The 16,869-nt window shown below is 38.1% G+C and overlaps 1 protein-coding gene across 5 annotated transcripts in view; it reads right to left on the reverse strand.

Moving 5' to 3' along the window:
- Positions 1-16,604, reverse strand: part of LOC107384694 (poly(rC)-binding protein 3) — a 33,985-nt gene extending 17,381 nt beyond the window's left edge. For 3 of the 5 annotated variants that reach the window (XM_054734331.2, XM_054734324.2, XM_054734319.2), the window contains exons 1-7: positions 16,430-16,584; positions 4,997-5,166; positions 4,862-4,885; positions 4,737-4,769; positions 4,445-4,561; positions 1,841-1,972; positions 1,489-1,617 (exon numbers count right to left, since the gene is read on the reverse strand). In XM_054734331.2, coding sequence (XP_054590306.1) covers positions 1,489-1,617; positions 1,841-1,972; positions 4,445-4,561; positions 4,737-4,769; positions 4,862-4,885; positions 4,997-5,071 — 510 coding nt within the window. In that variant the 5' untranslated portion in view covers positions 5,072-5,166; positions 16,430-16,584. Of the gene's footprint in view, positions 1-1,488; positions 1,618-1,840; positions 1,973-4,444; positions 4,562-4,736; positions 4,770-4,861; positions 4,886-4,996; positions 5,167-16,429 lie in introns of all 5 variants that reach the window. The other 2 variants (XM_015958068.3, XM_054734334.2) reach the window with 2 other exon arrangements.
- Positions 16,605-16,869: the final 265 nt, after the last annotated feature.

Consider the following 16,869-nt stretch of genomic DNA (forward strand, 5'->3'; position numbering starts at 1 on the left):
TTGTTTATTTATTTATTTACTTTCTAGTGAATTTTTGAGTTTCACATTGCACAATCACCATTTTTTCCCCCTCTTCATCTTCTACTTTTGTGGTGGTTAGCAAGTCACTTCTTGTTCATTACTGCCACCAACTGGAGTTGAGTGGGACTCTAAATACTATGTATGTGAATATGAAAAAATATTAAATAATATTAATACTACATGCCTGGGCTAGAAAACAAGGTGAAAGGTGCATGCACCCACGCACTGTTTTGGAGTTTACAACCCAAGCCTTTTGTCGACAATGTCGAGTCAATTTAAACAGGAACTTAGTGGGGTGGCACCTGGGGTGGCCAATCAGATTGTAAGGGTGGCATGTGCTACCCCCGGCCACTCCCTGGACACGCCCCTGGCGTTGCGATCGATGATGCAATGCTCCCTGTCTCAATTCTGTTATTATTTGCACACTTGTGTACTACGCACTCAAACCCAACTGTGCACTTTCTCCAAGTGCACTTTTCTGAAGTCCGCAGGGCGCAGTGTGAGTGTTGAGAATGGGCCGGACATTGGAACACGCCTTGGCGGTTCCTGATGACGTATCTCCTAGGCAACTGAGGCGGGACCAAGGCATCAAGGCGAGGTTCCTTGACATTGAGAAACACCCTTATTGCAGGAAAATGAGATTCCTCACAAAGATTTTGAAACTTGAACTTGAATGCTGATCGCAATTTGTCACTTGTTAGTCTAGTGAGATACTGGCTTAGATGGTAGTTTAAAAGTTTCTCATGGGGTCATAATGTTATGAGAATAACACAGAATAATGTCGTTTCTTCATGGTCATTGCTTTATTACTTATCTTCACTTCCTGTCCGACGAAACTCAGCCATCTCGCCTGTCTCTTTAAGATCCTCCTCCACAAAATGTTTCATAAGTTTGAGCTTTTTCTGTTACTAAAAATATGACTTCATGTGGTAAAAATTACATACTGTTGTGATCATTTCTAACACACATTTCCCAAAAATATTACTGATTCAGAGCAAACTTGGGCTTCACCTGAAGGAAACGTCTCATGTCCGCTGTGTAAATGAAACAGCGCTAAAGTATAAATGTATCCACAGATCAATGTTGTTTTTTCTTTTGCTTTTGACATTAACGTTTAACCTATTGAGACCCTTTATCATTAAAATTGGCTCCTTGAACTATGTTTCGTTTAGCTTACCTTGGACTTGTTATTCATAGCAACTGGTCTTAAGGTTTACTTTCCTATTTTTTATAGATATTATTCAATCCAAAAACATTCTTTTTTTAAATTTCTTTTTGTTGTCTCGTTACTGAGGCCTTGCTGGAGGAAATGAAACAAAAGCCCAGGTCTGAGGAGGTTCGAGTACCACCAAACTAATTTCTTGTTCATTCCACAACCCGCCTTTCTGAAAAAATATCTGCATAAACATTTTCCTATATTTCACATATTTGTGTGATCCCCATCCCCCCATCCCTTCCCCACTGTACCTCCAGCATCACCACACATATCTGTTTGACACACTGGATGATGGCTTCTGGGGCCCCGGAGATGGTCACGGCTCTCTCGGTGGAGTTGGGCAGCATGTCACCTGCCACCTGGACCTGTGCTCCCGTGGACTGAAGGTAAACATGAAACCACTCAGTGACTCATCCTTCACTGACCCTGACTCCTCTTTAAACAGGGAGTGAAATCTAATTATCTGGGAATAAAAGGTGCTTTGAGCGTCACTCTCGGGATTACCCAGAAGGGGAAGGTTAAATTGAAATTAAATGATCCATAAATAAGAAATCTGCATGGAAATTTTATGGGAATTTCATGATATTCAAGTGGTGCCCCTACCTCTCTCATCTCCTTGATTTTTGATCCTCCTTTGCCAATGAGGGAGCCACACTGGCTGGCAGGGACAACCAGTCTCAGTGTTACTGGTGGTTTACTGGTGGCTGGGCTGTTGCTCATGGAGTTGATTATGTCCTAAAGAGGAAAGAACAGGCTTATGTTTTACCCAAACTCCACCTGCCAGAAGTAAAGCCAGCGTGGAAGTGATGAAAATTGCAGTTCCCCCCCTTATCCACAAGGGGCTGCTTTCAGAAAGGAGCAAGTTCCCATTGAGTCCCATGTTAAAAATGTCAGCTTCACAGCAGAAGCATGTTTACAGCCTGGTTCAAAAACATTTAGGTTTAACAGGATTTTGTAACTCGTCCATTGAGATGTAATCAAAGCTTGAAATAATTAATACTTAGGGGCGTGTCCTTTTGGTTGACAGGTGTCAGATCAGCCAGCAGCGCTAGCAGCCTGCCCCCCTGCTTGCTCCAGGGAAAGCCTCAGCTTTGGCCTCACACTAAGAGTGTTGCAGCCGCACCAACACTATACTGGAGCAGGCAGAGGGAGACTAGGGGTCTGAGCACACCTCTGTTGTCGCTTGGCTTTCCGGGGCTGGAGGCTAGGAGGGGGATCTGGCCGTCTGGTTGGGGTCTGGGGTGGTGGGTTGCTTTGCTCAACGTTGGGGAGGGGGCTGCTCATCAGCACCCCAGAAGAAAGGCTCGAACTCTGGTAACCGGTAATGGTCGGTAATGGTTGTACCCCATGTGCAGCAGTACCGGGACCAGAGTGAATAGGGTGTGTATGGGGAGCATGAGTGGGTATCTGGCGTGCATTTTTGTAAGTCTTTGGTTGTATGTGCATGTGTGAGCATGAGGGAGGGAGTGTGTGACTGTGTTTGTGTATGACTGTATATGTCAGGTGGGGCCTTTGACTCCTCCCCTCTCCTGGGACTTCTTTTGATGCTATACATCTTCGTCTCCCCTCCCCCTGCCATACCCGGTGTGGAGTGCGGTGCCTTGGTCTGCCTGAGTGTTCGTGTCTCCCGGGTCAGGGGGTTTAAGATTTTTGGCATCTGCCTGAGTAATCCCGGTGGCTGCCTGGTGGGGTCTGGGTCCCTGTGTTTGTATTTGTTTTTAGAAAAAGGTCCTTCTGGATTTCTGTTAATGTGTTGTTTTTATTTACTGTAACAATTATGGCTTAGGTGTGCTGGCAGCACTCTTGGATTAAGTTTCATGTAGTGAACTCTCTGGTTTTTTACTGTCCCATATCAGATAATTAATGTACATCAGTGGGAACTAAAGTTTTATTTTAGGGAATCTGTTACTAAACGTTAACTGGAATTACGACTGTTCAGATCTACATAACAAATACTAATTCTGTAACTTCCTGTCTCTTGAGGATTACAGATAGATTTTGCTCATCTTGAGAAAAATGGATGGATGGATGGATGGATGGATGAATGGGTGAATGTTTGGTGCTGTTGACAGGCTCGACTCGGTTCAAACCAAAACAGCATACTAGCCCACTTTCAGAGAGTGCTGCAAGGTTAGATCAGCACATTTTTGTCCTACATAACATGGCCAAGTCTGCTTTGTCTCTCACCTGGAAACGAGCCAGCGAAGGCACTGACCGGGTTGGTTATCATTGGTTCTGTCCCCTTATACTTTCAGAGTGATTGGCAATTTGGTATTACTTTATGTATTTAGGCTCAGTTAGGGACATTTTTAAAGAGCAAGTCAACCGCTACCAGAGTCTAACTCCACTCCCACTTCATGTTTGAAAAATGCAACACATGCTGTTGCCTGGCAGACCGAGAAGGCGGAGCTGCTAACAAATACACACACACACAGGCTCACGACAGCATTGTGACATCATAATGTACCAGTTTACATCATAGCATACCTATTAGCCAATAGCGGTGGCAGATTTAAATTAAAATGCAGTGCAGAGTTTTTACCTGACAACGGCACAACACTGACAGTTTTAGGCAGAATATTTAAATTTTAACTAAGATGCACTGAAGTGCCAAATTATTGACTACACGTGTCTGCAGCACGATTAGATACTCGTTTATTTAGTTTATCAGCAAAAAAAGTTTATTTGGGGGTGACTTGCTCTTTAAAGACGCGTTCATGTAAAGAGAAACACCCGCTGGGGTTCGTTTCTTTATTCTTAAGGAGAACTTAATAGATAAAGCAACCTTTAACCCAAAAAAAATAATAGAAACAAAAACACGATGAACAGTGTAACAATATTTTGCTCATCACAAAAAAATTTATAGTTAAAATGTAAAAACAAAATAAAAACAAAAAACCCAAACATTTTCTAAATGATCAATTTGCAACGACACAACCTACGCATTTTTTATTATTATTTGTTTTTTGCTTTTTATTAATTTTACTATTCAGAGGTGATTTGTGGATTTGTTTTTTGAAATAATGTTAAATAATTTTTTATATATTATATTTAAAACTCTGAACCTGTCCAGTAAAACTAATTCTTACACAAAATAATTACCCAAAGACTCAGTGAGAAATTTTACTCGTTACCTTAATGAAAAATAATTCTACAACGTACGATGTGTCAAATTATATAATTACAGAGTGTACTAATGGGTTTTACCTCCTCAAACTTGTAGGCGATCATGGCGAAGGCCTTGAAAATGGCGTCTGTTGGTCCGGTGATGGTGACTATTCGCTCGGGGCAGTTCCCTTCCGAGATGTTGATGCGAGCTCCACTCTAATAAAACAGAAAAACCCAAGAATTAACAAAAAAAATATATATATTTTAATTATATATATATATATATATATATATATATATATATATATATATATATATATATATATATATATATATATATATATATAAACAAGGGGAAATAACTATTGTAGGAAACAAAGTTTTTTCTTACATCTTCACGCATTTTCTTCACTGTTTCTCCTTTCTGGAAACAAAGAAAAGAAAATTTTGCCTGTTTTCTCTACATTTCATCATCATTTATAAAACAATTCTTAGAACTTCTGTGATAAAAAGTACCTTTCCAATGATGCTTCCCACCTCCTGCAGGAACAAAAACCTAAAGTTTTACATCCATTTGCTCCACTGGAGATTCTTTTTAACAAATTTCTAGACAGAAAATTGAAATCCAGAAGATGTTTGGGACGTCTGTACCTTTCCGTGCATCAGCAGTCTGATGGTGAGGGTCACGTTCAGTCCTCCTTCTGACTGGACCTTGATGGGCTCCATGTTGGGATTGGATGTGAAGGAAAGGGGTGTGGTAATGTGAGAGAGGAGATTGAGGGCCAACGCGAGTGTGATGTTGGGGTCAGTCAACCGGTCACCTGCAGAGAAGAAATCAGACTTAAAAGGTGACTAACACCAACCGGGGACATTAATATGAGCCCAAAGAGGGCCAAAATATACTGATTATAGAGGTTTACATTTATGCTAATCGGATTTAATGCAACCTGATTCTTTCTACACAAAAAGAAAATAAATTAGCATAAAGTGGGGAAACTACTTGCTTAAAACAAAATAAAAAATTGATTGTTGAGGGCTTATTTATATTTTATTTAAGTTTTTGCAGCAAAAATACAGCTAATGAGACAATGTATATGAATGTAAATAAAATTGCCATTACAGAAAATTTATTCTAAAGCAAATTTGTTTTGAGTTGTGTAAAGGCAGCGTGGAAACAAAACTTTATTGATGTAAAAAAAAATTTCTTCATAAAAAGCTACAAAACTGACCAGGTTTATTTTTTTTTTTTCTATAATAAGCTACTTATTTCAGTGGAGTGTCCTAACAGGCACTATATAAGTTCGGTGAATTATTATTTATTATTAAAAATGGAGAGTAGGTTCATAAGAAAAAAAACATAAGAATTTTTAATCTATTTTTATCATGCCTATCTGTTTGTCCTCTTTTAGGTGATGTAGAGTCAAACTGGCCTTGCAGTAATTATATCACACAGTAGATGGCGCCCCACACCACAATCATAACATTTTGATGATGGATGAGTAGCTCACAAGAAGTGAGCTGGAGGGTTTCATCTGCAGCTGGATGCAGAAATCAGTAACATGCAGACTGATGGATACACTTTCATTGGATGGTTTAGATTATTGGATGATCGGCATCAAATTTCAGCTTTAAACTAAAAAAAATAAACATTTTTACATTTTCATTTAAATGAGACAAACTGAAGCTATAAATGATACTCAGCAGAGAGCGCAGAAGTTATTTTTAATGTAAGAAAATTAGGATTGTTCCTTCTATCAGTTGCCGTCTAGATAAAGAATAAACATAGAAGCTCCTGGAGCAGCTGACCTTGACTGAACAGACAGATAAAGTCGCCGTCTGCCAGTCACAGCTGCTGTTGCTACGTGGAAACAGAACTATATTTATATATTTCCCGCCTGGCCTCCTGAGCTATGACTAATTATTACCTGATGCCTATTTGAAGCTGGAAAAATTATAATATTGAGTTAAACAGCTGTGTTTGTTTAGTTTTCATCACAAATCTGACCATCTAAAAGAAAACTGGGATTATCCCAATGATGTTACCATTATTGTTTGAGAATATGAGCTGTGTTTTTCTTATTAATCTATGAAATATCATTTTCGTTCATCTACTTTTTAAAAATCTTTTTTTAACTGAAGAAAAACACACAAAAAATAAATTATGAGAAATTCACCTACAAATTTAAAGAAGTGGGTTTTCTCTTTGGTCTGCAGACATATTGATTTATTGATTTAGATGAAAACATTTACTCGTAAATAATTTATTTACATAGAGGGTCATTTCCAGTCACAAAATCATTTAAGTTTCCTAAATCATTTAAGGAAAACATAGAGGAACTTAGATTTGAACATCTTTAGCCTTGTGATACACTCTCCAAAACGTCTCGAAACTTTCTCAAAGGTTCTCACATTTCCTTGCTGTTGTGTCGTGGGACGATTATGCATGTTCTAAAAATCTGAGGGATAAATGACCCCCCCCCCCCCCCCCCCAAAAAGAATCTTTGTTTATTCTAGTTAAAAAGTGTGTGCAATGTGAGACCACTTTGGGAGGAATTGGAGAGCTATGAAACTAAGTTGAGACTGACTGGAGACATGAAAACAAAACAAGGATCTGATAAGGATAATAGCAAATTAATTTAGGGTATATTGCAAGCAAATTAAGTGATAAATAATATCCTTTGTGACTAAATTGTGACAAGAAAAATTAGCTTGGCGTTCACAGGAATGTTGTATTTTATTTAAAAATAAGCAAAACTTTTGTGAAGCTTATGTGTCACTGGATTATGGGAAATTATTTAAACATATAATCACTGTTTCTTGTGTTGAAATTCCAAATAAATGAACATTTGCGTGTGTGTGTGTGTGTGTGTGTGTGTGTGTGTGTGTGTGTGTGTGTGTGTGTGTGTGTGTGTGTGTGTGTGTGTGTGTGTGTGTGTGTGTGTGTGTGTGTGTGTGTGTGTGTGTGTGTGTGTGTGTGTGTGTGTGTGTGTGTGTGTGTGTGTGTGTGTGTGTGTGTGTGTGTGTGTGTGTGTGTGTGTCTCCAATCAACCACAACCTGGTTTTCAATCATCTGCAAAGCCTCTCAAAGTTGCCTCCCATTTCTTCCACTTAGACTCGTGAAAATGAAATTGAGATGGTTCCAAAAACGTGATGATTTTGTGGCTTTTTTAGAACGGAAATTTCTCTTTTATTTATTTTTACAAATTTTAAATGCAAGCAAAGTGCGAGCAAAGTTGTGCAACTCCTGCTGTGTAAATTTAGAAATGTCGCAAATGTTTCGAGACATTTTGGAAACTTCCTTGTGGATACCATTTGCTATTTGTCACCAACAGTCCCAGGCCTGTTAGATACTTAGAATTTATTTTCTGAATAAAAAAATCTTAAAGAAAATTAGGAAATCTTTTGGAGGGGTTGATGTACAAATTGAGAATAAATGGAGACATTTTGAGGCAAAATTGCACCAAGAAATGTTTTATCATATTGGTGTCAAAGTACATTTATTTGCAGTGCTGACGTAGGCAGAAATGTGGACACAAAGCTGCCACCCACACAAAATAAAATTTGAAACATTTTGCATTATAAGCTGATTATTGACCTTGGATCATTTTCACATTCTTATAATTTACATGCATGTACGGTAAAGTTTTCATGTTTGAACAATGCAATATCATGTACAATTATATATTTGTATAATTATATTGTACAAGTGTGATAGATATGCATACTGTGAGAATGTAATTTTATATTGTAACAACGTAAAATTAAATGAAAAGAACGTGAAAACATTATTAGAACAATAAAGTTATTAACAATATCATGTTTTCGCTCTGTTTTATTTAGCATGGGTGGCAAACCTACCTATCAAACAGATTTATTTTTGTTTGTATAGTTTGTCTCCACTATATCTGTAGGATAAATACTTTAGTACATATAATAGCTAAAAACAATAATTGTTCTTTTTGTATGAAAATTTGAAAATAGTGACGGTCAAACGTTCTTTAGGTGTGAAGTAGCACTATCAAACACCAAAAAACATTTTTGTTTGTTTTTTTTCAACAAAACTCAAAAATCTTTGGAACATTTTTAATCTTGTTCTTTTTTATTTATTTATGTATTTATTATTTTATTTATTTATTTGTATATATGTATATATATATATATATATATATATATATATATATATATATATATATATATATATATTTTTTTTTTTTTTTTTTTTTTTTTTTTTTTTTGCAGCTCCAGAGATTCATTTAAATGGAACTTGACCCTTTTTGGGTTTTTTTTTTTACTTTTTTTCAGGGGCGTGTCCAGGGAGTGGCCTGGGGTAGCACATGCCACCCTTAGAATCTGATTGGCCACCCCAGATGCCACCCCACTAAGTTCCAGTTTAAATTGACTTGACATTGTCGACAAAAGGCTTGGGTTGTAAACTCCAAAACAGTGCGTGGGTGCATGCACCGTTCACATTGTTTTCTAGCCCAGGCATGTAGTATTAATATTATTTAATATTTTTTCATATTCAAATACATAGTATTTAGAGTCCCACTCAACTCCAGTTGGTGGCAGTAATGAACAAGAAGTGACTTGCTAACCACCACAAAACTAGAAGATGAAGAGGGGAAAAAATGGTGATTGTGCAATGTGAAAGTCAAAAATTCACTAAAAAGTAAATAAATAAATAAACGATTTGTGTAAATAAATAAATAAGCATAACCATTGGTGCCACCCATGAATAAACAAGTGCCTCACATGGGCCACCCCATTTTAAAAGTCTTGGACACGGCTCTGCCTTTTTTGTCCTTCAGAGGTCATTTTGTTTAATGTATGATTCCTGTCTTCATTGGAATTTCTTTCCCAGGCAAAATTATGTGAATTTAAGCAAGACATGCATTCTAGTTAAGCATCCTAGCCAAATGCTGTAGGTTCCCTGCCGTTTTGGCATATGGACCTGTTAGGTTCCGAAACGCCCTGACATTTACTGATTTTTAATATAACATACAGGGTTCTGCAGCGTTCTGGCTGTAGACTGAACCGCAGGCAGCTCTAATCTGAGCTGGATGCTGCTGGTTTTGAGGCCAGCGGAGGTTCGAGAGAAGAGGGATTCTGCTGCCAGCTGTCTCTCAAATCTCCCAAAGGAGACCAGATTACATAAAAAGCCTTAATCCGGGCTTAAGACCCAAGCCAGAGGTGCAGGTCCGCTTGAGGGGCAAGGGAGGTGGGAGGGACTAATATTTGATCTTTGACTCTGTGTTTTTCTTTTTTTACAAACTTCAAATAACGAGCACCTTTATTGGGCTATTATTGTAAAGTTATTTCTGACATGTTTTACTACATTTGTCTTAAAATAGTGTTGAACACAAACATTTAAAATGAAATCTAAAATACACTGTTTTAAATCTAAATGTTGAAATCTCATCACTGCTATGACCACCTGCATTTTCCCTTTTTTCAGCATTTTGTTTGTTTGGTGGCACACATGTCTCTCTGGCACTAAACTTTCATGATCGACATATTGAATTCAACAATATTGAATATTTTAATGCAGCCTTATATTTCTAGACTTGATTCCAAACATTTAACTGTAACTTTAAATATTTAAAACAAATTCTAGAAATTAAGATGAAACTTTAAATAATCACAAATGATTCACAATAGTTAAAGAGCAAGTCACCCCCTACCAGAGTATTACTCCACTCCCACTTCCTGTTTCAAAAATGCAACAAATGCTGTTGCCTAGCAGACCCAGAGGTGGCGGCGCTAACAAATACACACACACAGGCTCACAACAACATTGTGACATCATATGGTACCAGCTAACGTTCTAGTGTACCTCTTTGCCAATAGCAATGGCAGATTTAAATTCAAATGCAGTGCAGAGTTTTTACCTGACAACGGCACAACACTGACAGTTTTAGGCAGGAAATTAAAATTTTAACTAAAATGCACTAAAGTGCTAAACTATTGACTACATGTGTCTGCAGCACGATTAGACACACATTTCTATAGTTTATCAGGGGAGAAAAGTTGATTTGGGGGTGACTTGCTCTTTAAATTGAACTTACACATTTAGAAACCAAATGTAAACATTTAAACTAGGTCTAAAATCAATATCACGGTATATTGAGGATTTCACTTTGATAACAATAAATGGACGATAACTACAGTTATGAGCAGAAACAAAAGTTGTCCAATAGCTGGGGCTGTCACGTATATTACGTTGAGTCACATTTTTAGGTGACTCAAGGTGGCTTCTTAAAGAGACATGAACGCTGACAACCTACACACAACTTATCATTTTTTTATTATCAAATTTATTGGCATGGGAAAAAATTATCTCGATAAGAGTCAAAGGGAAATTCATAGTCAGGTACACATAAAAAGCACAAAGGACACATCAAATATTTAAATATTTATAGATTAGATTCTAAATATTTAAAAGTGATTTCATACATTTTTATCTGATTCTGAATATTGCGAAGTTATTTTATTAAGATTTTTAATCTCAGTATTTGTTTGAAACATTAACAGGCTTTGCATATATATATTTAGGCGGAGATCCCAGGGGGGACGGGGGGGGGGCGCGTCCCCCCTCACACAAAGTTGTCCCCCCCACAAAAGTTATTGTAAACGTATAAATGCTTTCAGTAAGCCTGTATGTTCTTCTAAAACCACAACGTAAAAGTTAGTCTGCAAATACAAAACAATGGGTTTTTAATTGTTGAGAAATTATAGTCCACCCCTCCAATTCCTCAAGTTGGTACGGTCGGTCCACACGCGCTGTTTCCAACGGGCGGGGCTGCCGGCTCTGCCCCGCTCACAGCTTCACAGCAGCCCGCAGGCTCACGGGAGGCGGGAATCAAAAAGCCAGCGGTTTCCAGCAGTGTCATTTATCACACGCTTGTTCTACAAACTTAAATATGTATGTCAAATGTGGTCATAAATGTCAAACATAGACACCGATTATCTTTAGATTTTGATCACCGGTCGGAGATCCCTTTATGACAGACCACCACCACCACAGTAAAAAGAAAGTTGTCACTTCATGTTCTCTGGTCATTCCAGGATTATTCTGCTATTATTATTCCATTCATTAAGGTGATCAAAAGTTCCTTTTTCCGGACACGTACCCTTTCACGGTCTGCCCCTGGAATCTGCGGAGCATTTATAGATTGATGAAAATGTCTGCGTTTCATCCTATTTAGCAGATGAATATGGTAGAATCAAAACTAACTGGTCCGATGTATGGAAAACCACAGCGTTTAACCGCTCTTATCCCGTCTTCCCCAGGCTCTGCAGTTGTTTACAATATGTCAAAGTGCAGGTACACCGTGCAGCTTAGGGATGAACTAGTTGCAGCAAACGTGTGGTGGAGGCACGTTACTCAAAGCTCTCAAACATAGAGCCAAAGATCCCGTTGGCCACACAGACCCAAAAACACTATGAAAACTGAGAAAAGTGAGAGATCGATTAAACTGAAAGATAAACTATAGAGTATGTATATGTTTAGTGTATTTGTAAAGTAAAAGTATTTAATTTTTATTATTAAAATGAAACAAATATTTCAAGAATATATTTTTAGATTTTGTGTATCTTTTCGTTCAGTAGGACTTAGATAAAGTTATTAAATATTACAGAGTTATTCTCTAATAGCCTACAAACATTCCTATGATTTATTAAAGAGATTTCAGTCATTTTGATTCTTGACTTGTGAAAGCTGATTTGAAGTTTATTTTTTGTAGCCATATTTAGAAGGAAAATTTCAAATATATTAAAATCAATATGGAACTATTTGGATTTTAGTAGCTTTCATGTTATGTGATTTAATAAAATTTTTATTTGACATTTTATGTTCTCTCTCTTTGTTGTGAAAAGGTTAGGTATGTTTTAGTACTTAAAATTAATGCTTTGCATCCGTCCACACATGTAGCTGTTGGTCAGCTAATAGCCATGGCATTTCAGGACATGTTGCTTCAACTATTAACGATCTACTTCTAAATCTTTATTCTGAATTGCTTTTTCCGTTTTAGGCCACAGTCTTGTTATTAAAATGAAAACAAAAAGAAAGGATGCTTATTGAGATGTACAAAATTGGCAAGATATTATTGTTGATCAATATCCTCCAGCTTCGTTCTAATGACAATATCCCATCTGTGTGTGTGTTGCTGTCCAACTGTCAGCAGCCCAGTCAGTTGAAATGGCAGAGAAATGAAAAACGGCAGACATCATGTCGTTTTTTTAATGCTCCAGAACGTCAAGTAAGTAGAAACTTGCATTTTGATAAAGACATCTATAAGAAAGAAATGAAATTGTTTCTAAATGGTTTCATTAGGCAAAGTCCAGTGACTTGAGAACAGGCAGCCAGAGCCTGTCAGACACAGGCACAGAGTCTCAGGTCAGTCTCTTATAAGGACATACAGTGTTGTATGTAGAGAGCATTTTGTTTCATGTCCCCCCCCAAAAAAATTACTCTCTGAAGTTTTACTGTTTATTGTCCCCCCCAAAATTGAAATGGGATTTCCGCCCTTGATTTAGACATAGTTGTCTTGTTTAACACATGTATGCGGTTAAATGAGACAAAATGTTGCTGTTGTGTTGTTTTACATTTGGCGCTCCATACCGGATTCTGTTATTAGGACTCCTGTCTTGATTCAGGTCAACCAAAATGAGTCTCGTCTCTGAAAGAGGAACCAGGTCAGCATTTCACTAACTGTCTTCTGCTCATGAGTTCTATAGAATCAGGTCAAGGGCCTTTGAATCATCAGTGCCCAAGGGCCAAAACCTTCCACATTTTACTAATTTATCCCGATTATTTAATTTACTCCAAATAAATCCTGATAAAATTTTCAGACAGACGTGCTGCTGTCTGATGACTGTTGTTGCCGTTTCTAGGTGGCTCAGGCAGGAAGTTGGGAATGCATATAGGGATGGCAGGGAATTTTTCGTGACATCTGACGGGGAAAGTGGGTCATGCTGCTGCACTGCTAGCTTCCTCTTTTATGGCAGCTATTGAATTAATCACGCTTTATGCTCGGCTGGACAGTGCAGCGCACAAAATGGCTCCCCCCTCCTCCTCCTCTTCCAGTTTCCTTTCCTCCTCGCCTCAGAAAAGACTTCAGCATTGCACTTGAAGAACTTCAATCTTTTACATCCCTTGACACTCAACTCCACTCAAACACACACACACACACACACACACACACAGACACACACACAGACAGACAGACAGACAGACAGACACACACACACACACACACACACACACACACACACACACACACTTCTGTTTGCGGAAGCATTAGGTTGGAATTGATGCTTTTATGAGAGGGAAGCTTATTTATCTGAAAGAAAAAGTCACTTTTTAAGGGAGTACTTGTGTTTGTAGAGTGTTTAAATGCTTGTTTGTTGAGCCTTTTAACTCCGTTACAACAAACCTAAACTTTCTGTCAAATCATAAGCTTAGAAGGGGAGATCAACTTTGCATGGGAAGAAAACTAAAACAGGCCAATGTATAAAATACAAAGATGAATAAACTGAAGTGGACTTGAATTCTTTCTGACAAAAATCCTATAATTATCCAGATTTCTGTCATACATTTACGTATAAAAAATCCTGATATTCTCTAAACCTGTAGAGTTGTAGATCTTTAAATTAGTCATTTGAAGGCCACATAAAAAAATTTAAAACATTGCAAGAAGAAAGCCATAAATTCAGGATCAACATTTTGAAATATATATTTTTTAAAAGCCACAAAATTCCAATTTTTGTGTTTGTTTGTTTTTTTGCAAAAAAAAAAGGCACAACATTTTTAAAAAAAATGTTACAATGTTAGAAGAGAATAACTCCAGATGTTCTGGAAGTTGTAAAAGTGGTACATTTAAATTTTTTCTAACACACTTAAAGGAGAAAAAAGTCCAAACGTTAAGGCTTAACGTTTCCAGTCCAAGAGATGAAACTTTTTCACCCAAAATTCAAAGAGTAATGATTTATGAGATCTATCAAAAATTTTAATGTGGCTATTGAATAATGTCTATGATCTTTAACCTGTAAGTTTACATGAAATAGAATTAATTGGAAACAACTTTTTTCAGTTTTTACATATTTTGTAATTTAAAAAATTACATTTCGGTTTTGAATTTTTTCATTTATGAGAACAAACTTGAGATTGTTAAATCATGAGGGTCAAAAGTAAAAAATTTACAGGAAAAACCTGAAATATTTTTCATGCAAATCTGATATTTTTAGATTTACCCCTCCCCCCAATAACTGATAGACAGACAGACAGACAGACAGAAATATAGATGACAGACAGACAGATGTCCCTAATGTACCTTCATAGAAAGACTCATATTTGATCATCTTGGTTAATGTCTTTTTCCTATATTTGTTCTGAGTTTGTGTGGATTTCGTAGGCGTCTCCTTTGGATTCAAATGTCAAATTGCAAACAAACTCTAACATCTGAAATCTGATGGTTTAATCCACCCTGTTAGAAGGAAAATGTGTCCGTCACTGAATGGACTAGCAGATGAAGCTGTCACCACAACAGAAACAGACATGACGAGATCCTGTAAAGGAAATCATTAAATGGACGTCCGGTTAATCTAGGCCAAAGCCTCCGTCATCTGCTCCGTCCTAATCCAGATATGTCATTATAATACAACAAGCCTTCTGCTCCAGAACACGCCTGGTTGGCAGTGGAGTAAAAATAACGATTGTACGGATAGAGGTAGATTTCATGTCCGCATCCTGTGACTTTCACTTTGACTTTGAATATTTTAGACTTGGCTTCTCTCTGATAAATAACTTTTGTTATGAAGCACTTAAAATGTAATTTTTTAATCTAGTTATGTCATCATATGTCACAACAAAAGAAAAAACATTTAGGGTAGTGGGGGTCACTGAGGATGACCTCTTTGAGTTGTGTGTTTAATGTTAAAGGGGCTTCTCACTCCCTGAGAGATAAAACCGTCTGGGACAAAGTTTGAAGGTGACAGAAAGGAGACGAGTTTGTTTCCTGGTATATGAGCATCTCTCGTCTCGTCTGGCTTTTGTTGTATGCGGCGAGGTGGGGGTGGGGGGTGTGTCCGCCCAATCGGCCTTCCAGTGCTCCGCGATGACAGTCGTCTCCAGAGCTGTCAGCCCTCATCATGGCACCACGTCCTGATCCCTCAGCCCAGATCACAATCAAAGCCGCACCGCAGCAACCTCACCGAGACCGGTTCGGTAAAACAGGACCGTCGCGTTGACCTAAAACACTACACCTAATGGAGTCCAGCACCATGTTGGGCTGCGAACGCGACGCTAAGAGCTCAACGCTAAGTCGGCCATTTTAGATTTGCCACAATTTGTAATGTGAGATTACTGATGGTCAGAAAGTCATGGCTTCCATACGCCGAGTTTCCCTCCAGCAATCGGACACGACGGCACCAGAACGCCCCCCTTTCTTTGGCTTTTTTCTCTTTAGCTTTTCAGCTCCATCACTTCACATATATCTGAGCATCTCACCGCTAAAGAAAAAGCTTTCCTTCCAATCTGATTAAACGTTGAGGTAACAGAGTTTTTTTTTTGTTTGTTTTGTTTGACCAGCCAAGAATACAGTGCTAACATCGGCGTGACGATAATTGAATTAACGAGCTGCTGGAATATCAAGCCCATTGTTTTTCCTGCCACGTTTAAACGGTCATCGCTGCTTTGTTTAAACAGCCGCTAAACCTACTTTTTCAGGCTAATTCTGAAACAGTAAAAAGAATCAGAGCTGATTTGAAGACGACGATGGACAAAAGCATAGAATGATTTTTTCTTCATCATGATGGAGCTCGATAGGGAGGACTTCCCTCCAAAAAACTCCAAATTACCCAACAAGTCAATGCATTGCTAAGTAAGCAGGTTCATTCATTATTAATGACACAACACGAACCTGAAATATAAGTTTACAGCAGTTTGAAGTCTTGGATTTTGTAAATCCTTTTAAACATTTGGAATAAATGAGATTTAAATATGAAGAAATTTAAATATAATATAAATTTCAGGAAAAATTCTAATCCTCCTTTAGTTAACACATGAGCTGTAAATTCGGCGTTTACCTTTATGTCGTGCGGGACGCGGCAGCTGACGACCACTTTTGCCGTTGGAGGAATAAAATCGCAGATGAAAAAAATATATCTGCCCTCTTCCTTTGGCTTTGATCAGAAAAAAAAACTGGCGCCCTATTGGTCCGCACCAGCGGGCCACGTGGGCGACACGTGACGTGAATCGGATATATATGACGAAAGCGACTTCCTCTGCGAGCGCATTTTATGTCTCTGATGTTTGGGGTTGTTTGTAAATAAGGTGACCCTGTTTGCCCACCCCCCCTTCTCCCCTATCATCTACAACACAAAGAGGGGCAGTGAGGCATTGTGGGGGCATGTTTGGGAGAGACGGAGTGGTCTGAATCAGAACTGTAGCCTCGGGGTCTTTCAGCGGCCAGAAGGAGGACCAAAGACCCTGAAATCCTCTAACATGTGATGATGTAGACGATGAT

This window comes from Nothobranchius furzeri, chromosome 3, assembly GCF_043380555.1.
Source record: "Nothobranchius furzeri strain GRZ-AD chromosome 3, NfurGRZ-RIMD1, whole genome shotgun sequence".
Classification (NCBI taxonomy): domain Eukaryota; kingdom Metazoa; phylum Chordata; class Actinopteri; order Cyprinodontiformes; family Nothobranchiidae; genus Nothobranchius; species Nothobranchius furzeri.